This window comes from Ochotona curzoniae, unplaced genomic scaffold, assembly GCF_017591425.1.
Source record: "Ochotona curzoniae isolate NIBS_2020 unplaced genomic scaffold, NIBS_Ocur_1.0 contig_2927, whole genome shotgun sequence".
NCBI lineage: Eukaryota > Metazoa > Chordata > Mammalia > Lagomorpha > Ochotonidae > Ochotona > Ochotona curzoniae.
In genome coordinates, this window is record NW_024465654.1 from 4789391 (window position 1) to 4817289 (window position 27899).

At 41.7% G+C, this 27899-nt stretch overlaps 1 protein-coding gene across 2 annotated transcripts in view; it reads right to left on the reverse strand.

Annotated features, from left to right (window-relative positions):
- Positions 1 to 27899, reverse strand: part of KIF21A (kinesin family member 21A) — a 120789-nt gene that overhangs the window by 22532 nt on the left and 70358 nt on the right. The window contains exons 8-24 of one of the 2 annotated variants that reach the window (XM_040978880.1): positions 23333 to 23528; positions 22803 to 22992; positions 22391 to 22454; positions 19105 to 19305; positions 14915 to 14953; positions 10687 to 10777; positions 10184 to 10301; positions 9303 to 9491; positions 8304 to 8503; positions 7317 to 7424; positions 5649 to 5717; positions 5336 to 5550; positions 5073 to 5226; positions 4735 to 4929; positions 4220 to 4321; positions 3277 to 3442; positions 2772 to 2792 (exon numbers count right to left, since the gene is read on the reverse strand). In XM_040978880.1, coding sequence (XP_040834814.1) covers positions 2772 to 2792; positions 3277 to 3442; positions 4220 to 4321; positions 4735 to 4929; positions 5073 to 5226; positions 5336 to 5550; positions 5649 to 5717; positions 7317 to 7424; positions 8304 to 8503; positions 9303 to 9491; positions 10184 to 10301; positions 10687 to 10777; positions 14915 to 14953; positions 19105 to 19305; positions 22391 to 22454; positions 22803 to 22992; positions 23333 to 23528 — 2318 coding nt within the window. The remainder of the gene's footprint in view (positions 1 to 2771; positions 2793 to 3276; positions 3443 to 4219; positions 4322 to 4734; positions 4930 to 5072; positions 5227 to 5335; positions 5551 to 5648; positions 5718 to 7316; positions 7425 to 8303; positions 8504 to 9302; positions 9492 to 10183; positions 10302 to 10686; positions 10778 to 14914; positions 14954 to 19104; positions 19306 to 22390; positions 22455 to 22802; positions 22993 to 23332; positions 23529 to 27899) is intronic. The other variant, XM_040978882.1, reaches the window with a different exon arrangement.

The window sequence follows — 27899 nt, forward strand, 5'->3', positions numbered from 1 at the left end:
AAAAAAAAAGACAGTCCAAAATAGAGGTATCATTCACACGTCATGGAGACCGCAACCCCTCTGCTACCATAACCAGCAGCTGTCTGTCTCAGTCTGGGCGCTTGGGTGTCAGCCGCGGAACCAAAATAGAACAACAGAACAGTGTCTCTAGGAAACTCCTGGGCTGAGGAAAAATATGTTCAAAACAGGAAACCCGTCAGTGTGAACGGTGGAACACAGCACGCACTCATGGGGTGAGGGTGAGATCATGTGTGGACTTGGATCGGTATCAATGTCTAGGCATGGTCTGTCAGACTCACGTATTTATGCGGCACCAGGTAAACCCACAAGGTCCACGAGTTAGAAACACAAGTTCAGAATAAATGCTACATGAACTCCATCCATGGAGTTAGCCATCATGAGCACTACCGGGTAAGTGTAAAGACACTTGTTACACTTTGTCAGCTATGCCAACTTACTCCAGCATTTTAGCTTGTTTAATTTGGCCTCGAGCAGCGAGACTGTGCGTGAAGGTACTCAGAAGTCACATGTCAGCATGCAGCTCATTCACGTGGACACAGAGGACAAGAACAGGCTGGCATGCAACGCTCCTGTAAACTAGCACAAGTAAACCACACTATTTCCAAACAACTGTCGCAGACAGGAAATGGTGCAGGACACTCAGACACATAAAATCAGTAAGAAATCAGTTAAAAAATACTGGCCTTAGGAAAATAAACTAAAATGTCAGCAAGCCCCCACAACAGGTGCAGAATTTTAAAATGCATACATTTGACTGTAAAACCAGCTCACCAAACTGAAAATAATATTGTGATCATAAATCTAAACTACTTCTTCCCCTTGGGATTTGTAATTTTACGTCACATGAGGTGACTACCCTTTGGCTGACTTCTGCACACTTGGCTCCCAGAGTGTCCCCAGGCGGGGTTAACTGCGAAGGCTGCTCACTTGACACGGGCTGTGCCTATGCAATGCTCCTGCTGCACTCCTGCACTCCTTCTAGAAGGTGCTGAACATGACCATGCTGGAAGTCCAACAGACTTGCCTGGCACAGACCTGGTGCACACGTGAGGAAGCCTGCACAGGGATCACTACAGACCATGTGTGCGAGCCAGCTGTGTCCTCACCACAGTGCTCCCCTCAGTCTCTGGCCATGAAGACACGCTTACGCCAAGACCAGTGAGTATTCTGGCAAATCGGCCACAAGAGGGGTAAACGCTGGGACTCCAACAGAGACAGGGAACAAGAAGAAGGTAATACAGATATTATCAAGTGTTACAAAAGTGCAAGCTGGTGGCGTCAGGCGTGGCCCTGGCTGTGCCTCTAGCCTGGAATTCTGCCCTTCTCACCCTTACGGCTCCTCAGCACCAACTTGCTTGCTGGCTCCATTCACACAATACAGTGGCTTAAGCGCCTTAGGATAATAACATCTGTATCTATACTCTGCAGCTAGTCTCAAAGAAATGCTATTCTGATATTAAGATGTAGTGCAAGCATCTAAAAACCTCAAAGAGGCCATTTCTTCTGCTCGTTCAGCCTTCTAACATGGGGAATCGATGCACAGCTGGGCATTTGGCGCAGCCGTGAGCAGCTGTGTGGGGCACCCACGTCCCTGGGTCTGAATCTCATGCACACTCCCTACGTAGCTTCCTGCTAACATGCACTGTGGGAGGCAGCAGGTGCTGATCCTATTACTTGGTTCCTGCCACTCACAGGGGAGACCTGAGCTGGGTTCCGTGCCGCGGGGCTCAGCCTCACACACTAGTTAAGGTGGTCATTGAGGAGAGAACCAGAGGATGGAATCTCTCTGTTAACTACTTTCTCTCTCTCTCAAAAGTAAACAAATAGTTAAAATAATAAAATACATGTAGAGTCATAGATCATTGCACTGAGTCTTTCAATTACTTTCCTCTCATTTAGAAGCATTTGGAAAACTCAGGACTTTCTGTGTAACAAAGGGCAAAAACTTTTTGACACAAGTTTAGTTTAAAAAACACTGCTCCAAAATCACCATTTAGGATGCTATCTGGATCACGGAAGTGGAATGAGAGCCATGACAAAATCTCCCTGATCCCCCTCATCCTGCGCGTGCAAGCACTAAAGGAGGCAGTGCCTGGAGCCCACGTCACAGCCGGAGAGCGGGGAGGAAGAGCCGAGGACTCGACAAACAGTCCTCCACACAGCCCCTCCCTGCTTGCAAAGGCTCTGCAGAGACACGGTCTCAAACTCCAAACAAAATCCCATGGACACTTTAATTTAATTTGCAATATTAAAAACCAGGTGCCTAATTTTACAAACATAAAGAATCCAAGAGAAAATAGCAACAGTTGCTGGAGACAAATATATGCCAAAGAAAGATATGTACAAAAGAAAGTTATTTGTGAGGTTAAACCAATAGGTGCAAGTTAATAGACACACTGGAAATTTTTAAAGTAGCACATATTCCTATTCCATATTTTTCCTATCAGAAAGACAAAAAAGTTGGAGGGCTTATGAAACTGGAGCTGCTGCTGGAGCTCAAATAATAAAGAAGACAATTAACTAAAACATACTTCTTTAAATATCTAAGAATTTTAAACCAGGAATGTTTAATACAGACAAAAGACTTAGTATGTTTGTGGCTGTGGATACATTTCACGAAAGATCATGCAAAAATCGATTGGCTGCCAATAAAAAGAAAATCTTAGACATAAGATATACCACAATTAGTGTACATGAACAATTAGTAATTCATGCAGCTGTAGGATACACAGAAAGCTAAACATACTTACCTGATGGCACGCTATCTAGATCTGTGTAATAACAGCAAAAAGGAAACAAAAGCAATACTCTAATCAAAACAGATCCAATGTTAAAGACTTCCATATAAACAAGACTATGTACCATTTAAAAGATACACAGAATAGATGCCATAGCAAACACTTTTATAAATTTCTTTTTTAAGGCCGTTAGATACGCAGAGTAAGGTAATGAAGCTTGGTTAATAAGTAATTTAAATAACCAACTCAGAAAATTATTTAATCTTCCTTATTTGCAAAAATTACTGTTTCATAATGTTAGGAACACCTCTTTAGTTGGTCATCATTTATTGGAATAACAATGACTCCCCCCCACAGATTTAAATACACATGCACAATGACGAAAGCGTCTTTATCAAAAGCATGACGAGGTACGGCATCTAGTCACTCGAGCCACAGAGCAACAAGGTCAAGGATGGCATGTTCAAAAACCGAAGCTACCATGCAAGTCATCCAACTAAAACGGACCCCAAGTTACCTTGTAAAGCATGGCCTAGCAAAGCATCCAGCTCAGGATTTAATTCTGCTTTCTCTTTCAACATGTGGAATAACAGCTGGTTCTGTGTAGCACTGGTTATTTCCGTTTGCTTGAGTCGACCTTCAAGTACTTTAATTTGAGCCTCTTTCTGAGCGGCCTGAAGACCCTGTAAAAAGAACAAATTGTCTCAAGTCATACAAAACAGAACCTACCACACCAAGACTGCATTCACTAGAAAATGCACATAATATACACATTTTGACATCAGATAGACAATAGGAAATGTACATGATGTGTGGGCTTGGGCATTTAACTAACCTTTACTTATCCCAGCTCCCCCACCAACCAGCTTAGTGATCTTGAGACAAGTCATCCTTCCAAGCTGTGACGTTCCTTCTATCTCAGTTTCTCTCATGCAAAATGATATGAGTACATGTGGCAGGTGCATAATGAAGGCTCAGTGAGAGAACATAACAGATCCAACACAGCCCCAATAAGCAAGTAAAGTGAGTGAGAAATCATTACCATCGTTGGCATTTGGGCAGAAGTTTCTTATTGGTGACAATTCACAGCATTTACATGCAAAAGAGGAGGGCAGAACAACTGTACTTTTTCTTTCTGATTTTGAGTTACAGAAAATCAGTATCAGAACACTCATGATATCAAATGTGTTTGCATCGTGAGAATTTTTAAAATTTCTTTTGCTATTGAAAAAGGAAAATTATTTCTTCCTTAAGTTGTCTGTTCTAATGCCAAGTATAATAAATGACAGGCTAATGAAATTGACCTAAATATTGCTAGTTTTTCTAAATTCTTAAGAAAGGTGAAAGGAATATTGTCCCGTGAAGAAAAGTCTTCCTGCTTATTACCCAGAGAAACGTTACAGGAGAAAAACAAACAGAAGCACAAGGAATTCACCAAAACCTGGGTTTCCAGCACTCGCCTTATTGATGCCCATGGACAGGAAGTGATCTAGAAGATACCGGGCTTCCGTGAGTGTGCAAGCATTAATGACTGCAGTGACATCCAGCGCCTCACCTTCCTCCTGCATGAAACCAATGTAACCAGCATCAAAATTTGAACTGGATTAATCTGAAGAGAAGACAAAAGTCCATCTCGTGTCATTAACAGAGGGTACTGGATTAGCTAAGGAGAAGGCTTAGGAAATTGAAAAGCATAGTCTCTACCCCAACTAACACACGACGTAACAGAAAACAGAACAGCTGTTCGAGTGGTGACGAACTCAGGCAGGAGATAAGCAACAATGCCCCTCTCACATGCCAAAAAGGATGCCACAAAGTCAGCAGAAAAATCCAGGGCTCAGGCAAGCATCTCCACCTAAAGCCTAAGAATCTGTAAATCTGATAATCCAAGATTGATAACCCATCAGCAGAAAATCCCTTACTCTAAAAGTTCAAAGGCTTTTAATGACACACGATACGTAAGAGTTGGTGTCACCTTTGCCTCTTCCATCTGCATGATGTTGGCTTGGCAATCGGAGATGCTGTCATTGATGTAATCTATATTTGCTGTCAGTGATTCTAGCTCCTCATTGATGTTGGCCACATTTTTGTCCCCCTCTCCAGTATCCCTGATGATCTTCTCTCTTCTTTTTGAAAGTTTCTCTCGTCTTTTTGTGAGTTCTTCTCGTTGCTATGAAAAACACAGATTACACATTAAGGAACAATATTCACCTACTCGTGGAGAGTACACCCAAAACCGGAAAAATAATATACATATAAGCCGGGTGAGTGTCGCACTTTTCAAGGAACACATCCGCTGCCTGTATGCCCTACCGTGAGCAGCCGGTTCATGTCGGCCTCCATGTTGGAGATGGTCATCTTCTGCATGATAATGTCCGTGACCCTGCGCTCAAGCAGCTGCCACTTCATGCGTGCCGTCTTGGAAGTGAACACTCGGCCAGGCAGTCCTTTCCGCTGATACTTTTTTCTAGAGTCATAAAAACAAAGGTAATTCTTCCGGCACTCAGGCCAGCGCACCCAGTCAAACAAGCCATTTTTTCATTGAGAGACGACCATCCTTGTCAATGCCCACAGACCTGGTTCCATTGGCTGCAGGTGTTGGTAAGGCCTGGACCCTGGCTACAGGAATTCTCATCTTCTGCTGGGCTCCTGCCCGAGACGTGTCCGCTTCCACAGCAGCTGCACTGGTGCCCGAGTCCTGAGCAGCAGCATCCGACGAGCTCAGCTTCCGAGTGACCTTTCCGGCCACTTTGTCTGACATGGGCCTGACTTGCCGGCGAAGAGCTGTGACCTGAGAAAGCAACAGACACCAACATACTGTCTCCAGTCTATAAAGCGCTCACCGATTTCAATCTGAACATCTCCAATCGGCTAACTTGTTGACACTACCTCTTCAGTTTTGCGGCGAAGAATCACTTCTTGGTTTCTTTTTTGGGCCTCCAGAAGTCTAAGTTGATGCTATAAAATAATTTTAAATAAGGTGAAACAGTAAATCAGAAGATTTCTCTATTTATGAGAAACTATGAGAACTTGAGCTAACAAGCTTGGACCGCACAGGCATAGCTAACACATACAAACACATACTGATCTAGCCATAAAAGTCATCTCTCTGACACTTTACTGAACACAAAGCTTACTCTGCGCTATAACTGTCTGTTTTACAAACACAATTTCACACAAATGTCCACCAGTATATAAGTGAATCAACAAAATGTGCTTTATCTGCACAGTCCTAAAAAGAAATAAAGTGGTGGTACACACTACCCCGTAGGCGAACCTGAAAATGTCATGGTAAGTCAAAGCAGACAGTCAGGGAAGGTTAAACAAGGTGTGACTGCACTTGTGTTAAACGTCCAGAGTAGGCAAATCCACAAATACAAAGCAGAGATCCGCAGCCATCCCCGGCTGAACAGCAACAGACGACTGCCAGCGAGTGCAGGGTTTCTATTTGGGACGGCGAAAAATGTGCTGGAATTGGATAACAGTGACCAGTGGAAAATGCTATGAATATATTAGAGACTTAAATTCTATTATTTAAATAAATTTCTACGTGTCGTCTTGTTGTTGATTTTGTACTGTGGCTTTTCATTTAAGGAGATGTATGGCAATTATGTAATGGAGACTGTCACATCCAGATGTGAGGATACAAAGTAGTATGCATCTCTACTTCCTGATCAAAGATGAACTTCCACTGAAACTGTTAACTATATCTTGACAATAGGGTGCTGGATTCTGCCATTGTCCATGCCTGCAATGATGGACATATGGTTGTTTATGAATATTACAGTAATAACAAAAGGGAACTCGGTGGGGGGGGGGAGACTTGGGATGGGGACAAGGGAAATCCCAAAGTCTAATGAAAAATAATATAAAACAAAAGATAAAAAATAGTAGGGTCTGGCATGATGGCTCAACTGGCTAATCCTCTACCTCAAAGCGTCAGCGTCTTATCTGGGTGCCGGTTTGTGTCCTGGCTGCTCTGCTTCCCATCCAGCTTCCTGCTTATGACCCAGAAAGCAGTAGAGAATGGCCCAAAGCCATGGGGCCCTGTACCCACTTGAGTGACCAGGAAGAAACTCCTGGCTTTGAATCAGCTCAGCTGCAACTCTTGCAGCCATTTGTGGATTAAACCACTGTACAGAAGATTCTTCTCTCTGTCTCTCTCTGTAAATTTGCCTTTCAATGAAAATAAATAAATCTTTATAAAAATTTTTAGCAGTATATTTTATGGTATATACGTTGTAGCTCAACTTTCTTTTAATGTTAAAAGTGCTTCCTGATTTCAGCTGGATTATAATGTATAAACAAAATCTAAAATGCTCTGGAATTACCCAAATATACTGATTACCAAAATACATCAGTATACATGGAAAAGAATAAACACAGGCACGGACGGAGTGCCTGGCTCGTGTGTTCAGCACAGCCTTGCTGACTGCCGGAGTGACAGAGCGTGAGAGAGGTGAGAGCTCAGCCTCCCCTTTCCCTCTGCCTCTCCAATGAACCGACGGTTTAGACTTCAGGATGAGTGTTCTCGGTGACCCGCCAGAGCTCACTCACATCTCTTTTGCGCTGATCCTTTTTCAGCTGCGCAATCTCTCGGTTTCTTCTAGACTCCGTCAGTCTGGCTTTCTCCTGCTCTTCTTTCATTTGTTTCATCAGACGAACCTAGAATTAGGTTACATACCATTCAGTAAACAAACCACACAGACGAAAAGAAACTCTTGCAATTCTGAACACACACACACACACACACACAGTTTCGTTGTCTGTTTTAAATAGGTAAGTCTTATTCTGGCAGCATTAATAATTTCTGTTTCAGTTACACTTCCACTGAGTCGCTTCATGCTCCTTGCTTTTCATAGTCAATGTTCAGCTGTTTTATAACCTGAATGAGACTTTGATACCATCAATAGCTGCATGCTAGTGGAGTAGTTACTTAATTTCTCCAGGTTTTTTCTTTCTCATCTATAAAATGGAGGTAGTATTTCCATGTCACTGGACTACTGTGAGAATTCCACAAGCTAGTACCTACCCAGTGCCTGTAACAGAAATCACCTAATAACGTTTAGCTATGGCTACGCTTGTTTTCAGCAGCTACATAACAATCTACTTCGTAAAGCATTCCCATGTCAGTAATGGAATTCCCATGTCAGTAATGGAATTCCCATGTCAGTAATGGAATTCCCATGTCAGTAATGGAATTCCCATGTCAGTTTTAAGGAAATTAGCTGATTTTCATGGTTAAGAATAATCCAATCTTAAAAACAAGGAGCAAGTAAGGATCCATATATTCTTTGGTCAGAGAAAGAAACCTATTTTTTTTTAATTACAGGAATTATAAATATCAAATTCAAGACAGTTCTTACCTCCCAGGGAACGGGTACAGGGCCAGGAAAGGGCACACAGGAAGTCTGCTAACCACTTACAACACCGTGAAGTAGACAGCGAGCGTGTTGCTCCCTTTCTTCCCTACCCTAAACATGCTGTATCCCAAACGACACCAGCATCTTCCAGCCCGGCTTTCACGGAAAACGTAACCGATACCTTTGTTTTCTTCATTTCCATCACATCTTGCTGCAGCTTCTTCAACTGTTTTTCATACTGAGACTGATTTTTCAGCAGCCTGGCGTGCTCCTTCTGAGCAGCCTGAAGTCTCTGCAACTCCTTGTTCATGGCTTGCAGCTTCTTCTCATACTCAGACTTCACTTTTTTTGCCTTTTCTTCTGAGTAGGATTCGACTGAGCCTACGTGAGCAAAGGATGCTTGCACTGCTTTGTTCCGTGAGACACACATTCTCACATCCCAGAGGCTGCCACTTTACAGCCCAGAAGACGCTCCCTCAGACGCACCCTGGGAGGCCACAGGCCTTCCAACCCTCCTTTTCATCCACTCTTAATAATCCTGATTAATGGAGTTTGATTTTCTTATGTATATGTTCCCCTGATTGGATTCTTGCTTTGGCCTGGAGGCACTGGGGCAGGGGGTGGCGGGGTGAGGAGGGAAACAGCAAAAAGGCGTTCTCTCTGTCTCTTTTTACCTCTCAGATATATATAAATAATAACAAAGTTAATTAAATTCTGGCAATAAATAAGCTGATATGCTCCCAACATAATTTAAAACACAAAAACATACGTTTGGATCAAATAGTTAAATAACCTAGATAACAGCATGAAAACACAAAATAAATCATATTGAACATAATGAGACAAACTAGCATCTATCTTGTGCATTTTGAGAAGTTCCATCTCTTGGTTCACTCCTGGAACGTCTGTAGCAGCCGGAGCGAGGCCGGCTAAAGCCAGGAGCCAGAACTCCAACCCGGGTCTCCCACGTGGGTGTCGGGCTCACCTCTCTCCCCCATCAAGAGAATGCAGAGCGGGTCACTGGAATGGGGAACGAAGCCATGCGAGGAATACACACACCCCAGTACGAGGCGCAGGCATCCCAAGCAGAAACTTTCTCAGGACACCTTGCTCTTCTGAGGGAAGAAGGGGTAAAAGCCCCTTGTAAGACGTGCCTTGCGCTTGCTCCATCGGCCCTTACCTAGGTTCTGAAGCACCTGGTCTCTCTCCAGCTGAGTGTCCCGGATCTTGTGCTGCAGCATCATCAGCTTCTCTTCATACTGCCTCTTCAGCGTTTGCAGTCTCTTCTGGCTGTTTTCAAGCTCATCAATCAGCTTTTGCTTAATGGCAATTTCACAAGTGATGTTCGCTAAGTCAGCTTGGTAGTTGGCTATGTACGAAAAAAGACAGTGAAAATACTAGGAATATGTGAACTATCTTAACTCGAGTTTTCAAACCATAATGTAAACACCATCACCTACACATCCAAGGATTCACTCCCATTTGTCAGGGACTACAGATGATATTTGTACTAAACCAAAGTGGAAACAACGGGATGAATAACCGAGCCAATGAAAGACCCTGTGACTGCTTGGGGCGAGGACCTCAGAAAGGACAAGGAGGTCACTAGGAAGTAAGGCCATACTGACCAGGGATGATGCGGATATTGTAGGGTTCATAGTAACTGATAAATAGAGCCAAAGGAAAAAATGTGAAGTATATGAATGAAATGGACATCTGGAGATGTGTTACTGTTTTCAGCCCTTGCTATGCTCCTGAGTAACAGAGGTCTTTCTACCTACTACTAAAATTCATTACTTACTGGGGAATGAAGATTGTAATTACAAAGTAAACTGAAATCATGTCACCAGTGAAACTAAAAAGAAAAAAAAAGAAGGAAAGAGGAGGGAGGGTGAGAGTGAGGAGTGTATATACGAAAGACATGGAATTTGTTCCTTTTCCATAAATAAATTTTCTAAAAAAGATTATGCTTCCATTGGAGAGGGGGAAAAAAGGAGTTTCGTGCAATGGCTTAAACAACTTCACCAAATGAACGTCTTCTCTGTGCTGAAGATTAAGTACCTTTCTCATCGGACTCCGAATCTGATTCGTCAGAGCTTTCACCCCCTTCAATGTCATCTTCCTCCTCCTCCTCCTCCTCTTCCTCATCTTCATGCTCACTCACTTCTTGGCACTCTTCCTAAAATGTGATTTGAAATCATTAGAACAAACCAAGGACTTCTTGAAGTAAGAGGTGGCTGAGCACAAAGTACAAAAACAAAGCTTTACTTTTCATCAGTGCAAAAACTACTCCAAGAATTTCACATCAGTACTAAAGTTCTCTTAGAACAGTTTCTCACATGTCGTAGCATTCTCTCACACACACTCACACACAGCCTTCCTAATAACACTAGACAGAACTGCCAATACTTTACAGCTCATACTTACAAAAAGAAGCGCTCAAAGAAATAATTCAACCTCAATGCATGAAAATCATTTCCTTTTCTACATGGAACACAGTACCATCATCAGCAATAGTGACCTGCCCTGGGACAACATGTTCAAATTTGTCTGTTCACACTTACCACTTCCAACTCACTGTTCTCTCTCTCTGAAACACCCTTGTCTTCCTTCTTCTCTTGGTCTGTATCTGCATTTTCTTCTCTACTAGCCACGCTATAAAAAAAAAAAAAAAAAGGAGGGGGGGATGGAAAAGTATAGTGTTACACATGAAAATTATTCTTCCTATCAAAATTTTAAAAACCATCAATTATGTGTGAAACAATTCTAAGCTGGTCGCTTACTGTGCAAAGCTATCTAACGCTTCAGAGAAAAACAGAAACCATCGCTCAAGGACTCAAGTGGTGGAGAGAAGCTAACTGGAAACATGGAGGCAACAACTCACCCCCTGAAGCCTGATGTTTCCTGGGTCAGCTGAGACACAGCTCAGCAACAACCAGCTAGCCAGAATGCAAAGCTACTGAATTTCAAAAGAACTCAAACATTTTTTTTTTCTTTCTCTATCTTAAGCTCTTTCCCATACAGAGACATAAGAGCTGCACTTTCTACTGATGTTCCGCTGCAACTAATGATCGACCTGAGGACTGGGTGCAGCTCCGCCCCGTCCGTGTGCCCACAGTGGCTGTGCCCGGGAGCGTTCCTGTGCCTCTGTGTCAGCGCACGCTCCTTGTTCTCAGGTCCTCCCCGTGGTCCGGGGCTTGCTTCTCATGATGTTCTCAAGAACACGTCTTGGCTAGCACTACTGGCTGCCCAGGCTGCCCTTAGAGTGGAAAGTTCCAGGGCCTGCCAGAAGTTTCATCACACATGTGGCAGCCCTCTTCATCTGTTACGTAGTACCTACAACTAGGACTCCACACTGGTCAGCAAATGGTGATGGCTAAACAAATCCATCCCTGTGACTGTGACAAAGTTACAGGAGGTAAACTCACCGCACACCAAGTCACATCCTCCTTGCGTTTAGCAACCAGCATCAACCATGCTGACCAGACGCACACATGTAATCAAGCTAATCAATCTTAACAAAGGGAATTTCTAGTGAGCCTGTGAAAGATTTTTTCTGTGCTATATTAGCATTATCAAGTCATTGAGAATAAAAATCGTACTCCAGGCAACCATTATCCACATAAAGTTCTTCTAAACTTCAAATCCTATCAGGGTAGCTTCATAGCAGTGGTAACTTACTTCAGGTATTCTGCTTTGTGAAATAATTAATAATGTGGATTTAGTGTTAGCTTCTAAGTGAAATTTTTAATTTCATTATAGCCCTATTACTATCTCTTAACTCTGAAGTTTAATTCTAGACTTCTCAGATACTTTTGTGCTCAGAGCAACATGGAGACAGTATCTTTCCCTGTATTTTTTGTGGCTTGCTACTTTTGTATACTGAGTATCTACTCGTCTCCTAGACTATGAGCCTCAAGTAGGCAGGGAGACTCCTGATCTGATCGTAAGGAGGGCCCAACACCCGACAGTTTGCCTGTAAATGAATCAACTCCCGTAAACTATGCATGAGCAGTTCAGATCGACACGCCTGTGTGTCTCCTGCACTAGTTAGTGCTGAAAAGCAAAACACAATTGAAAGATGCATAAAGCTGTCTGGAAGACAGCACATCACTGGACTAAATGGGAAAGACCAGCAGGAAGGTGAATAAAACAAAATTTACTGGAATAGTCAGCTCGGGATCCTTGACTACTGTGGATCAAATCACTGTGCCACAGAAGAACAAACCTCATCACTGGGAAATGTCTACAGGAGCCTTTAGGACCAACAAGAAGTCAGACTGTGTGATATACAGAATGCCTCCCTGGGTTGTTCACGGCATGCCAGGACTGCTGACTGCACCAGCACAAAGGCCAGGCTGAACCTCCTGGGAGAAGGCTCCCTCCATGCAGTCACAGTGAGAAGGCCAACAGCCCTGCCCCAGCAGTGCCCCTGCCTGAGGTGAGGGCCCAAGGCCTCGGCCGGGAGGGAGAGTGTCAGCAGGTCTCCGCCCTCACTGGCAGTCAGTCTTTGCTTCAGTCCTTTCATGACTTCCATCCCCAACTCCCTCTCACTCAGGATTATAACCACACACCACCTTCCCCTGAACACATGACTCCAACTCACCAATACACAGTTTAACACATAATATTCACTTACACATTAACTCACGAGTGTTCATTCTACTCTAATGCAGCAACAAAGTCAGCACATAACTTGACGTGCTTAATCCACCTTTTACAAATCAAAGTATAGACTTTTTTTTAAGTGTAAACTCTTAAGATACCAGTTGATATTTATCTTTGTACCTCAAACATTCAAGCTTTCCTTGATAAACTGAGGCATATTGATATCTAAATGAATAAAACAGCAAAGGATGCTATTTAAATTTGCACTTTACATGAAATCAGAATCTTGGGAGCTGGAAGGAACATTGGCTATTAACTCTTTCAACTGACAAACAAAAGAGAAACTGCGGCCTGAGGAAGCTGCTTCACTGGAGGGAACTGCAACTGAGATCCTGACTCCCGGGCCATATTCCAGAATCCTTTATGCAAAGTCCAGTTCATGGGGCAGGAACACCTGCGATACAGCCAGAGCTGCAGAGTGTGGCATGTCCACCTCAGGCCTGCTGAAGCAGCTGCTGCTGGGCACGGGCCTTCCCCAGGAGGTGGCCAACCTGCTCCAGGCTGAGCAGCACTCGCCTGGAACCCTACCTGCTTCTGTCCTTCTGTTGCTGAGGAATGGGGACACTGAGGCCTCGACTGTTTTAACGTTTTAATAAAGTGCTTCCACACGCAGCTTTAAAAGGGCATCTTATTTTTCCACTTAGAAGAACTGCACAAATGTAATGATTAATTCCAATGGAAAAATATGTATTGATTAGTTCTAATGTTACTGATAGCTACAATTATAAAATTATTGAATACTTTTTTTTACAAAGTTATGAATTTAAGGGGTAAAAGTACAGAAATGAGAAAAAGATAACATTTAAATCATGGAATTATATTGTGGAATATAAATAATTAATTTACAGAAAATTAAAACAGTAAGTTTCAATATATTTAGATATTTAACTGCATAGTGGAAGTTCTCAAATTCCTATTAAAGACAAAATTTCTAAAGTTTTGCTTCTAAAATATTTAAATATTCTTTGTAAATGAGTTTGCTTTCTTAAACATTTTGAGGATTTTATCTAGAAAAATTCAGTTGAGAAAAATCTACTGAAACAAGTTATGGGGCTCAGCGCGGTGGCCTAGAGGCTAAAGTCCTCACCTTGCACATGCCAGGGATCCCATATAGGTGCCAATTCTAATCCCGGCAGCCCTGCTTCCCATCCAGCTCCCTGCCTGTGGCCTGGGAGGGCAGTGGAAGACGGCCCAAAGTCTTTGTACTCTGCACCTGCAAAGGAGACCTGGAAGAGGCTCCTGGCTCCAGGCTTTAGATCGGCTCAGCTCTGGCTGTTGTGACCACTTGGGAAGTGAGTTATGGGATGGAAGATCTTCCTCTCTGTCTCTCCTCCTCTCTGCATATCTGAACTTCCAATAAAAACAAAAATTAAAACAAATGATAAGTTCTGATAAGAAGCAAAATGCTACTTATTCTGTGTAAATAGTCATAATTCCAAAACAACAAAGTACAAAATGCTACCAATACAGGGTTCACAAAGTTTGCTCAAGAAATTGTTTTCAAATTTTACTGTCTCAATTTTTTTTATCCATTTCATGTACATTTTAAAAGCAAAAAAACTGCTTTTTTCTATTTCAAGCTTGGGAATTCTCTGCAAATTTTAGCTGGAGTAAGGCCACAATTTCCTTTTGATTTTGTGTCATTTCAATGTGGGTTTTAAATAAGATGACACCACATCAGGGACACAGGAGGCAGGGTTAATACCATGACCCTACACATAGAAGCAAAATGTCAAACCCCACCCAATTAATAACTTCCCTCCTGCTCACAAGTTTCTGAGCAACAAACCAATTACTCACTTTTTATTAATCAATGGTATTTTGGGGTCATTTGTAGAATAAATTGGGGAATTAAGTCACCATTATAATCATGACAGCTCCAAATTACTTGAAATTGCCTGAATCTAAATACAAATAGTAATATTTTTGTTGTTTTAAATTCTATGTTTAAAAAATGTTTTGGCATTTTGTGATTTTTTTTTTTTTTACAAAATCACAATTCCTTTTAGGAGCACCCAGTTTATCTAGTCTGAAACAATCTACAATTCTATAACACATTTCCTTGTGCACGGCAACTAAGTATGTAAATGACATTGTAAGGAAAAACCTGGGAAATATTCCAACCTTCTTTCTTCTCGACTGCTTTCCTCAAGTTTCTGTAGCCTTCAAAACCACGAGGCACAGTATTGGAAGCCAAGCCAATGAAGGACAAACCCGACAGTAAAAGGCGAGAGTGGTAAGGAGGTAAAAATGATACATGAGCTTGAAGACTTCAAAATAAATGTAAAAGATATCATCAAAGGACAATACACAGTAAAAAGGCAATACATTCTGAATGAATAGAAGGTAAGTAGGAAACCATACAGCATCGTGCCTAACAAGAGTGCCTAGACTCTGGGCTGAAGTGCTCAGTAGGACCACTCGGTCTCCCGTTTACAGAGCACCTGGATGCCAAGGCTCTGATGATTCTGAAACGAGCCACTTTTTCCAGCTTCTCTAGAAAAGTCCACATTCAATAAGATCCTCCTCCTTTTAAACCTTTACAGAAGATCTTTTCATGGCATCATGCAAACAATTTCACAAAGTAATGCCTTTATACCATAAATACGGAAATATCAGTAACACTACGAAGACTCTACTCTTGAAAACTTACGCTCAGTTTTAATCAGTACATGCGAACATCACTATCTCTAAAAAATAAATCCTATTTCAAAATTATATATGAAATGGTATGACGGGCAAACAAACATGGTTGTTATGAGGTCAATGATAAAGACTGATTTTAATAATTAAAAATAAAATCTCCACAGGGTTAAAGATTATATTATACTAGTTGTTATGCATTATCCACGAAAAAGGAATATCTACAGCAAAAGTGGTCAAAAATAGGAAATACAGTACTTTCCTCTAGTAATTTTTTTTAAATTACAAAGGTGTAAGACTTCAGATTTGTAGTTAACACCTTTGTAATATAATTTAATCAACATCCAACACACACGGATATCTTTACTCAGTGGAAGGCACTGTACTCCAAGAGTTGTCATGTAGACAAAAAAAGATAGATATGCTAGGCTCTGTCAAAGAATATATATCAATATGGATATAGCATTCCTTTTCTACAATTCCAAAATATTTTTTTGGAATTGCCAACGCTTAATGAAATGAAGCGACTGAATCTCAGATATGAATTATTTTATCAAGCCTATTTTTACATGGATTTATAAAAGATGAGGTCACATATGATATTAATTCATGAGTCTGCGACTGTTTTTTTTAAATCATCCTCAATTATGTCATTGCAAGATGAGACTAGCAATCTTTCCAAGAAGTAAGTATACAAAGTGATATCTATCTGGGGTCAGGGCCTAGTATTATAATCAGAAAAGAAAAGAAATCTGTATTTCCAGGTGCCAACCAGTGCCACCCAATCCAAACAGCGTGCAGTCTGATAGATGGGTGAAGTTTTTTTATATTCCAAGTCATTTAAAGCTAGATATCCAAAAGTAAGAGACTGAATGTGTAAGCGATAGATTTTCTTTGTCCATATACGCTAAGAATAGTAAGCAGGCTAGATTCCAATAATCATGAGATACCATATTTCAAAGGATAAAGGTCCCTTGTAGATAGCTCAACTTTTTATTCCAATGTAAATGACAAGTGTCTAAATTAACAAGTGATGCTGAAATGCGTCCCTGCTGGCCTCTCCAGCAATCAACAGTTCACAAAGACAGCCGAGGAGCAGGGAAGTGACGCAGCCCTGCTATGTCGCCATCATCTACTGGAGCTCGGTTTTTATTTCAATTTTTATTTCCACAATAATCCTTCTCTGTAAGTAAGAGAAGAGATCCATCTTGCCAGCCAGTCTCAGCATCTGTGTACCTGAATGATGGGTAGCACAGTCTAGTCAAGTAATCAGAGGTAAACCACCCAGCCAACAGGGCAGCCAGGACCCCAGAGACCCCTTTTTTTCCTATTGTCTACATCTCTGCATTAACAGAAAATCAGCACTAAGAAGCAAAAGCGCAAACCTTAGAACCTCATCTCTTGGCTACTGACTACAGCTCAGACAAGACATGGGCAGAAGAGGATGAGCAGACGTCAGCAGGATTTGGGGCGAGCTGCTAAAGCACCAGTGCAGGTTCAGGCATCACGTGAGCCCGGGGCTGCTGCTCCTCCCACCATTTCCTCCACCGTCCACTGTCGGAGGCCCTGTGGCTGCTATCACGGAACACAGCTACCCATACCCAAGTGACTTACGCAACACGGAGGTTAGTGGAGACAGGGACGCTGCCACGAACCTCAGGGCAGCTTCAGAGAACCAGTCCCAAGATGAAGCCCCAGACAAAGTTTAGGAAACATCTTCCCCCATACATCTATTTGTTTTGCATGTTGCATGAAGGTTGCCTTTTATCAGAGAGAACATATGGTATTTGCCCTTTGGGGACTGTCTCACTGATGAACTATAAAATGTAGTCTTATTTGGCTTCTTCATTCTTATCACAAAAATTTTACCTTTAATTATATTTCCTTTTCTTAGAAAATAACTTATTTTATTTCCAAGAAAATATTTATATTTCAATGTTTAAATTTATATTTAAATGAGCTGATTAGTGAGTTCTTACAACTATTGACATTTACTACTATTTTATCATAATTAACATGTATCAGAATCATTGAATTGATCTCAATTTTCCACCTTGAAATAACTACTGCTTTACTTAAATTTTATCTACTTTACAAAGGATAGGAGTCCAATAGTAAAGTAACAAAGACACATCTTAATAATTATACGCCTTGGCATTACTTGGTACTACTTATTAGCTAAAAGTGCTTCTTACCCAGCATTATTACAAAAACAACCTGACCCAGAAGTCTTATTTGGGGTACTCTCACTATATGCACATCCAAGGAAGCAAGGCTATCGGGATTCCTAGAGATTTTCTATTTTCCATATTCTACAGGTGACTAAAGCAATAGGTCTGCATTTATCTCAGAAGGAAAGGGCAACACCGGTTCCAGGCCTTGAGAAATACACCTTTGCTTACAAACCATCCAGCCCACAGAAACCAGTCCACCTGACACTGGTACCAACTAGAGGATTAGGTTTCGCAAGTCAATGACAAGTCATGTGCAAAAGTCTCCTGTTCACTCGGGCAGCACGTGGGAAGCACTAGCTTCAGGAATCCCCTTCTGGAGGAGAGCAGGTCACTTAGCACTTCTTAACACGGCCACAGCCAGCTACCCACCAAGACCATCTCAGAACACGTCAATATCTCAAGAATGAACTTTCGGCGGGAATGCCCCCTAACCGTAACTCCTTGTTTTAATTATAATAATCACGCATTCTTAATTCAAGGAGTAGAGTCAACTTGAACAATTTAAATTTCTAGTAGTTTAGAGATGAAATGCCTGATTTCTTAAATATATTTCTAAATAAAGTAAGCATAATAGCATGTAATAAATGTCATCAAGAATCCGACAAAACACTCCCCTCGTAACAAACCATGTGGACAGATAAGATGGCTTTGTATCCTTTTGAATATCTAGCCAAAAATGCTTAAATTGAATTTGACTGGTGTGCTCAAAACATACTCTCAGTAATTAACATGACTGCACTGCAGAATCAATATGCAAGCATGTAGAGAATTTATGAATATTTAACCACTCTCACACATTCCAAGTGGTCAGATTTCATTTTCTTTTGCTTCTCTGCACCAAGCTAATTTCAGAGGGAGATGTTACCAGGTCACAAGGGAAAGAAAGCCTCCACAAAAACGGTGAGAGATGGAAGGACTATGGGTTAGAAGATTCAAAAAGTCTAAAATACCAGGAGTAACTCTAATAGAACCGAATCAGATGACAGAAAACACTAGAGACCAAATGACACTAAATGACAATCTGATGAATTAGTTTAGCCTTTAGTTAAACTAATTTAGATGGAAATGAGCATGTCTATGGGACCATATGATTGCTTTAGGAAATGGGAGAAAGAAAACAAAGAAATGAGTTGAAATGATGCAGTAAGCTTTGCACACAAGCAGGCAGGGGAGATGGACAGAATGCAACAGCAGCTACTAGGAGAATTCAAATAATTTCTAACAGTAATTCCACCTGTCACAGTTTAAATGAACTCATTCCCATATTGTTACACTCACTTGTTCTTACAAAGTGAGAGAGGGCATTAAAAAGCATATAGTTATTGTCAGTAAATTTAAAAAATTTATCACACTAGTATACTTACCAGACTACAAATATTCACTGTAATTACAAATCAAAATAACAACAGATTCGTGTAGCAGTAATTTTGTTACTACCTTCTTTTCTTCTTCTTTTCCTTCCTTTTTAGCTTCTCTAAATCTTTCTTCGCTAGATCTATAATCTCAATGGTTTCCTTGTCCGAGGACAACAGAGGAGAGAATGCTGACGACCCACTGAAATACGGCGATCTCGCTGTGGCTCTCGTCAAGTTTTTCCGGAGGTTCTCATTCACAGCTTCGCTTTCCAGTAACTTGGCCCTATTGGGAAAAAAAAAAAATATATATATATATATACATATTTAAATAGGGCACTATTTCTGTTATGGCTAAAAAGAAAACAAAGTTTACCACCATAAGCACTTCTTTCCAGATGGTGGAGCAGCACGGTGCTAACAGGCCGTTCCTTACCCGGCACCGTCCCTTTCTAATTCTGTCAATCTGTCTGCGTTGAATAAACAGGAAACGCCTCAGATGTGTGCCTCTTCAGGCTGAGACCTTCCCCAAATGTATTTCAATACGGCTACAGGGTAAAGTTTCTTAAATAAATGTCTTCACAAACATTAATACATACGACATTTTAAAATTCCCTGATTGATACATTTGAAATCACATCCTTAGTGGTCCTAAGAACTCTGCATCTTTACATGTTGGCAGTAATTAGTTAAACTGAATTGTGGCCAGTGGGCAACAGTTGTTCCTGCTTTGAAAACCCACTATTCAAACTGAAAATATACAGGCAGCAGGGTCCCCTCGGTGCACAGTAATAGCACGTCCAAAACTTCGCGAGGAACAGCTAGTCAAACTCGCCCCTCACTGGCTGACAGACATCTGGCTCCTGAATACGGTGTGGGAAAAGATGATATCTCCAAGGAAACCCGAGTATTAGAACTGAAAACACTCTTTTGTTCAAGCAGCCCTAATAATGACAAGAGAATAATGTACCTGCTGTTATTCGCATGTGAAAACACGGAATATTGAGAACCGAAAGCAGCCTAGGCTAGCTGCCACGTCAGAGTCCTCTAGATCATTCTCTCTACATCAACTTGTTTTAAACTATCAGGAACCCGACTGTCTACCTGAATGTAACGGATATCCTAGGCTACTTTAGCACAAAGCTGACTGAGACAAAGTTAAACAGAAGGCAATACCACCTCCCTCTGTCTCACACTGTGTTGTTAAGCACTTCTGCCACATGCTCGAATATTGCAGAGGAAGACACTAGATCATCTACAGCCGCTGAACGCTGGAAGACCTGGTCAGCATAGCGATTTTTCATTATCTACCACATTTGTTCAGGAATCTCAAAACCAGCTAGTGATACGGTGTATTAAAATGGTAAATACACGAATCAGTGTCTTAAGTGTTCTGTAATGAAACTGCTATGTTACATATCTTACGTCACATAGGGGAACAATCACAGCATGCTTATACAGCTGAATAGTCATGCACCAACTCCTACATTAATTAAATGATTCCATTTGAGCAAAATTGTATGATGTCATTTTAACTAAGAAAGTAATGTAAGTATAAAATAACAATTATTAAAAATTCAAAGTCAAAATTCATGATCATCAACCAAAAGTAAACGTTTCTATATTTTTAATTTCCAGCACAAAGCCCAACTATATAACTGCAAAGAATGGAAGTAAATCAGTTAACAGTAAAAAACCTGCATTTTAATTGGTTCCTTTATTGTTATGTAATAAATAGAAACTTTTATTTTTTACATGATTTTGAATGCTGGTATGTGGCAAGGATACATTCGATGCTTTTCCACCATGGGTGCTGACATGGACTCCCCTCCATAAACCCTAGGCCACACAGTCGGAACCTGCTCTCCATGCAAGCGCTAGAGTGACAGTCTTTCCTCTCTGTTCTCCTTACACAGACGTGGCTGCCTGGGTAAAATTCACAGGAGACCAAGCAGTAAAGCCCAGGGGAAGTATACGGACAAAGGCCCAAAGTCACACACCTTATTAATAAATAAAAGCTTGACTTTTAATCCAGGTAATCCCACTTGAATTCAAATTCATTTAAGATTATCTCAGATGAAAATTATTTTATACTGAAAATTATAGTCCTGGGATTCTGCAAGGCTACTCTGCACAGGTGGGACCCAGCAATTAGAAAGCCATCAAGGTGGTACCGGGGATCTGTGCCAGGAACCAAGAGGTCAGTGACTGAACTCGGAGCCCGTGAAGCCATCGCTCTTTTCTAAAGGGCTTAAGGATTCGTCTTAACTCGAAACTTCAGAGGAGTTTCTGTTCTTTTGCCACAAGATGGGTGGGGAATGATTCAGGCACTTCTCCGAGAAAGAACTACACTGATCCTGCTATTTGGCCCAGATTGCGGCCAAGCTTCTATGCAGATGTACAAAACAGGAGGGAGAAGAAGCAGATTGTGGGAGCAGCTTAAACAACTGGCCAGTGCCAAGAAAGTGCATGCAATCAACAGGAAAAGGAAGAGGATTTTGTGAGTTTCACCTGAAGAAATGGTAAGGTTGGGGTCTGGAGATAAGGGAGAAGGTGATGAAAGAATGACTGTTGAGCAGGGAGGGCAGAGTCTTGCCAACCAAAGATAGCAGCTGCAAGCCCAGGTGGGCTGCTGAGTGGAATTAGGACGCAACGTCCCTGACAACTCTGACAAAGAGTAAAGCCAGAAAAATTACACAGACGTAGCCACATGCTCTCAGCCACAAACAAGAAGTTAACATTGATTTGAGTAACTTCATCAGTATCTTCTTCAGGGTTTTCACTTATTGAAACATTGAGGGTATCCAGTGTGTCTTGGGGAGTCAGAACAGGCAGTACTTGCCTGATTTAAAACATCCACAATGATCAGATGAAGAGACAGGGAAAGAGAACTAAATATGAAGGACAATCTCCCCAACTTGGATAGTGCCTGCAAACGGGCGTCAAAGTGACCTCTGCACTGCGTACACGCTCCTCCAGCGGCCTCCCAGGAGTTCAGCCATCAAGGCAAGCCAGGGAGACAATAGACGATCCAAATAAACTGGTGACAGTATGCAAATATTGATGAATTCTCAAAGGGTGAGGAAAGAGGCTCAGAGAGGAAAGACACACAACAGAACTCTGTAAACAAAGCAATCACCTACTGATGGACACAGAACTAAGAGCAGGAGGCTATAGGGAGTAAAGAAAGTACCTCAGAAAACAATACTACGAGAAAGCAAGTACCTGGTTTTCCTAAAGGGAACCTGACCAACAGACTAAAACATTCTTGCGGACAGCAGCTGCACAGAAAGCTCCAAGGACAGAAATTTCACAACATTGCAAAGCTCAAAACAAACATGCACAACATGTGCCATAAAACACGACTATACCTGAGGTCTTCTATTTCTTTGATATAACTGTGAATCATATTACTAATCTCCTCGTTCCCTTCACCTGAAAGACAAAGCATGGAATGAAAACTTAGGAAGCTAGATTTCGACAAAACAAGAGAAAAAAACCAGCATCTGGGGAAAAAAAGAAAGCAGAGGTCTTGTAAAGCACAACACTCACATCACAGCGGATATTTCACCCTTAACAACATGAGCAGACCACGGGCCAACCAGATACAAAGCAAGCGTCACTTACGCAAGCATCCGTGATTTTTTTTTTAACATTAAGTGTTTAAATGACATACTGTATTTACACAAGTTGGCATTTCTACTCCCACGCTGCTGGGTAATTATTCGACACAAAGAACATCCCCTGCCCGCCCGCGGGGCCTCTCCCGCTCACCCCGCGTACCTGCTCTGGCAAGAACCTGGTTGGCCTGGTCACTGACCAACTGTGTGATCCTGGCCCTCAGTGCGTCCACTGTCTCTTGCATGGCTTTGATTCTCACCCGCAGGTTATTGTTCTCCGTCTGTAGCATGGCATTCTCATGGAACATGTCATTGATGCTTTCTACGCCTTCCTCGTCAATTATTCTTTTCCCCTAAGGGAGGAAAATATGTCCTGGATGGTGCAAGAGCCTTAAATACACACCAGTTTCAGTCAAAGATACCCCAAGACAATACAATTCTACAAGAGCGTGAGGTCCTTTACGCTCTACCATGACCCTCCATGGTACATGAGTCACTGAACACTGAGGAAGCCTTCGAACAAGTGCTGGTCAGTTACATTGACAAGCACTACTCCCCAGGCTGAGGAGCAAGGCTCCAGGGGTTAGGGTCAGTGTGGTTGCGACAGAGGACTTCCGAGACACACAGTGCAAGCCATCACTAACAGGCATGGGGGATGTGCCGCGAAGCACCGTGGCCCGCAGAGGGACTTACCGTTTTGTACTCCATGAGCTCCATCTGAAGGCGCGTGATCTCACTGCGGAGCGCGTTGATTTGCTGGCTAGCCCTGTCTTGGTTGACCATCACCTTGTTTTTGATATTCCTAGCTCGGTTAGCATACTTCAAGGTATTGAGCGTTTCCATAAAGTCTCTGTCGGAAGGGCTGACACAGGCTATCATGATGGTTTGGCTGAAAGTTACATATAATAATTAGGGTTATAGATAAAGGCAAATAAAACACAAAAATAAGCCTTTTAAAATAGCTGTCATTGATCAGGATAGTCACTTCAAAACAGTGAATTAACGGCACTAACTTAAAACTAGAAGTAATCTCAAAAGCTCCATGGTTTAAGCACCTCAAAGAAGATTTTATTTACTTGGGTAATATCAAGAAAAATTAACTTCTTTGAACAATACCTTGAAAAAGTACAGCTGTACATGTCTTTGTTTTCACTCTACCAAAATCTTTTGAAGCAATATACACAGTAATCCCAAAATAAACTATTATGATCAATCAAATACCAAACACTGTTTCTTGCACGACTTACTAAGTTGAGTAGTCTAAGAATTTCTTTATTTAATAAGTGGTATCCTGACTCTTGATATCAGCAAAGAAATTCACACCAAATTCCATCACACCCAAGCAGGAAGAACACCTGGTCACCCCCAAGTTTCACCTCATAAAGTCTCACTTGTGAAGGCTGATGAAAGATTTAGGGTTTCTCATCAGCTCACACGGGGAAAAACAGGAGCCATGTCCCCGGGAACATTACGTCATGGTCTTAATAAACTGCTGTGCCAGCTAAGTGGCACAAAGCCTAAGCCCAGCGACTCTGCAGGCCAAGTTCAGGAAGATTCTAGCAGACATTCACACTGTGACTAAAACGTCAATGGGCTGGCAATGGAAGAGCTCTCTTGTGTATGTGGACGTGAATCAACGCCAGTCCACCCCAAAGTTTCCCACACAGTCTCCAGCTTCTCTTGTCCTCCTCGTGAGTTCAATACAGCGCTCTCAGTGCCCCTTGCACAGGGGGTCACAATACAGCGCTCTCAGTGCCCCTTCCACAGGGGGTCACAATACGGCGGGCGCTCTCAATGCCCCTTGCACAGGGGGTCACAATACAGCGCTCTCAGTGCCCCTTCCACAGGGGGTCACAATACGGCGGGCGCTCACAGTGCCCCTTGCACAGGGGGTCACAATACAGCGCTCTCAGTGCCCCTTCCACAGGGGGTCACAATACGGCGGGCGCTCACAGTGCCCCTTGCACAGGGGGTCACAATACAGCGCTCTCAGTGCCCCTTCCACAGGGGGTCACACTCTGTAACCTGCTCACTCTCCCCTGTGCTCTTTCTATTTCTTAAGCGTTCAGGTAAGTTTTCACTTGGTCATAGACCCTAACCCTCAAGTCAGCTGTACCTTTCAGTCTCCTCCTATTCTTCGTGTATCTCTTTCTTATTACATGATGACTGTTTCTTTAAAATTTTATAAACCTCCAAACTCTTGAGCACTAAGCAGGATTTACAAGTTTTATTTATCAGGGTACATCAAAGCATAGCACATAATATTGGGGTTCCTTAATATTGTTCGTATTATATGCCATATGTACAAAATATCCATTGTGTGGATCAGAAACAGAATTCCACCACTTTAGCTCTCTCTTTTGATAAAGAAGATAAAGTATTCCAGCAAAAATGAGGTTCGTGGAGACTGACTGCAAGCGAGCAACTCCAAGCACGGTCGCTTGCTCTCCTGCAAATCGTCTCTCGTAGTCAGCAGTGAATGCAGAACTTAGAGCGAGCATTCTAGAAGCTTTTATTTTAGGGCCTCCTATCATGAATGAACTCAAGTCACCGAAGAGACCAGAGGAGACCCCCTCAAAGGTTTGCAAACTTAGAGGGGCGCTCTCAAACAGGGCAAACCAAGCCGAGGCATGTACAGCGTTAGGCCGTTCCGAAAGGAGGGACTCGCCCTTCACAAATATTTTGCGAAGCACTGGGATCAAGAGCTTAAAAGACCTGTGAAAGCTGGAGCCAAGGGGAGTGGCCACAATCAACTACCCGGGCAAAAGGTCACAGATTAAACCAACCCCAGAGAGGTAAATTTCAACACTGAATCTAGTTAAAACTCAAATACCAGAGCTGCTTATTCTTAAAGTTCATGTAACCATAACCCTGTTTTAAAGGCTTCTCTGTCAAATATACTATGGTATCTATTATGAATTTTATATTTTAAGTTGTGCATCTAAAAGAAACACAGAAAACTATGAACAGTAATCCCATCTATGCAGTAGAAATGGAACTGATTTTTATTCATGCTCTATACTCTGCATTTTCCAGAATTCTTGCTGCAAACATCATGTTTTATTGAACATTAGAAAGTTATAACAGTGTGTTTTACAAAGAAATTATTCACATAAATATATGAAGCTTACTTTCAAAAACACCTGGTTTTTTTTCACTTATGCTTAATGTGTGGTTGTTGTTATTGTTGTCTTAAGGCATTTTCCTTTCAGAGATTCACACACAGTATAAGGCTAGTCAACCAGGAGTCCAACGTTACCATTTTAAGCAGGGACTGAGGTCGGCTAGGATGGCAGGAGAAGGAGAGCTCACCCTTAGGGCACTGCTACCATGACGGAAGTGGCAGAGGAACAGCTGAGCCGCACACTGGCCTCAACTCCAAAGGAACTCCAAAGCCTGCAGTCCAACTATTTTAGAGTGCTTCAAGGCAAGCAAGCTTTTAAATGTAATGACGTACTCAGAAGTATTTAAACTTCTGAAGAGGGGCATTTGCCATCTCTGTTTCGTTTTACAGTCAAGAAATAAATATAGCAAAGAGCTACACATGATGTGACTTAGAAATACGCACATTTGACTTAAAGAATAAAAATTCTACTTTGTTATAATAAGACCCAGAAGAACAGTCAAGTTCAGACCAAAAATACAAGAGGAAGAAACATGTAACAATAGAAATAAATTATATCTGCTGATAGGATATGATGAAAAGGGGTAAGCTGAGAGAAGATCAATATTATGTAAAAGGAAGAAAAATTAAAAATGATACTGTTGAATTCTATTTAAAAAAATGTTGCTTCTAAACCAAACTGATCTAGAATCTACAGATTTAACTCTAGCTAAAATTTTCTGAATAGCTGACCTAAAACAAAGCTTTAAGTTTAACTACTAGATTACTAGATAGCATCTTAGGATCTTTCCAATCAACATGGTTGGTTAGACTGTTAACAATACTGAAAAAAAATTGGAATCATGTGGTTGTGTGTAACTCCTTGACTTGTGCTATGATTACTCTCAAATGTCAAGAATATTTCCACCTGTAAGATCAACAGATTGACATCTAAACAATAGAATGCATTATCAAAAAGGTGTGCTTAGCTGATGAAATACTTCAGAATAACTAACGAATTAAAACAAAGAATATTAGCAAAGTTATTAACCACCAAACACCACACATCACCTTCGACAGACCTTTTCAAAGATTTATTTATTATTTTATTGGAAAAGTAGAGTTATGAGGGCATGGGGGACTTCCAAATGACTTGTTGGTTCACTCCCCAAATGGCCACAATGGCTTATCCAATACAAAGCTAGGTTCCAGGAGCTTCTTCTGGGTCTCCCAAGTGGAAACTGGGGTCCAAGAACTCAGGCCAGCCTCTCTTGCTTTCCCAGGTCAGAGCAAGGAGGGTTTCAGGAGAGCAGCCTGGACTCGAACCAGCCCCACATGGGATGTTGGCACAACAGACGCAGGTTTTGCCTGGCACGTCTCTCCACTGACATCTTAAGACAAATTTTCCACACATTTTAAAAAAAACAGTGAAGGTTTAGAAAACTTGGCAAAAAGTTAATAATAATTTAAATTAGTCTATGATCACTTGGAAGACAATGATTTTTTTTAATTTTATTAAGCACCTACTATGTGCTAAGCATTTTAAAACAGAAATGGTAAATGCCAGAAACAGTGTACACTATAGACTTCATTTACAAGCTAATTATTTAGCTTGTCTGAATTTCAATTTCTTACCCATAAAGTAGAATAATAACGTCTACTCAATGAATATTAAAAGGATTACATACAATAGCAACATATAACATGACTCACATACTGTAGGTCCCTAATGATATGATTATTAGTTCCGTATCCAATTAATTTGTTTTACAATAAAAGCAGTTCTTATGAATCACCTTAGATGCCTGATTAAAAAAATAATGAATAATCAGAGCCCAGCTCCATGTCTCAACTGGCTAATCCTCTTCCTGTAAGTGCTAACATCAATATGGATATTGGTTCCCTTCCTAACTGCTCCAGTTCCCATCCAGCTCCCTCCTTATGGCCTGGGAAGGCAGTGGAAGATGGCCCAATGCCTGGAAATTCTGTACCTGTGTGGGAGACTCAGACAGAGCCCCTGGTTCCTGGCTTCTGGCTTCTGAATAGCTCAACTCTGGCAACTGCAGCCGATTGGGGAGTGAACCAGCAGATGGAAGAGTTCTCTCTCTCTCTCTCTCTCTCTCTCTCTCTCTCTCTCTTTTGCTCTGTCTCTCTCCC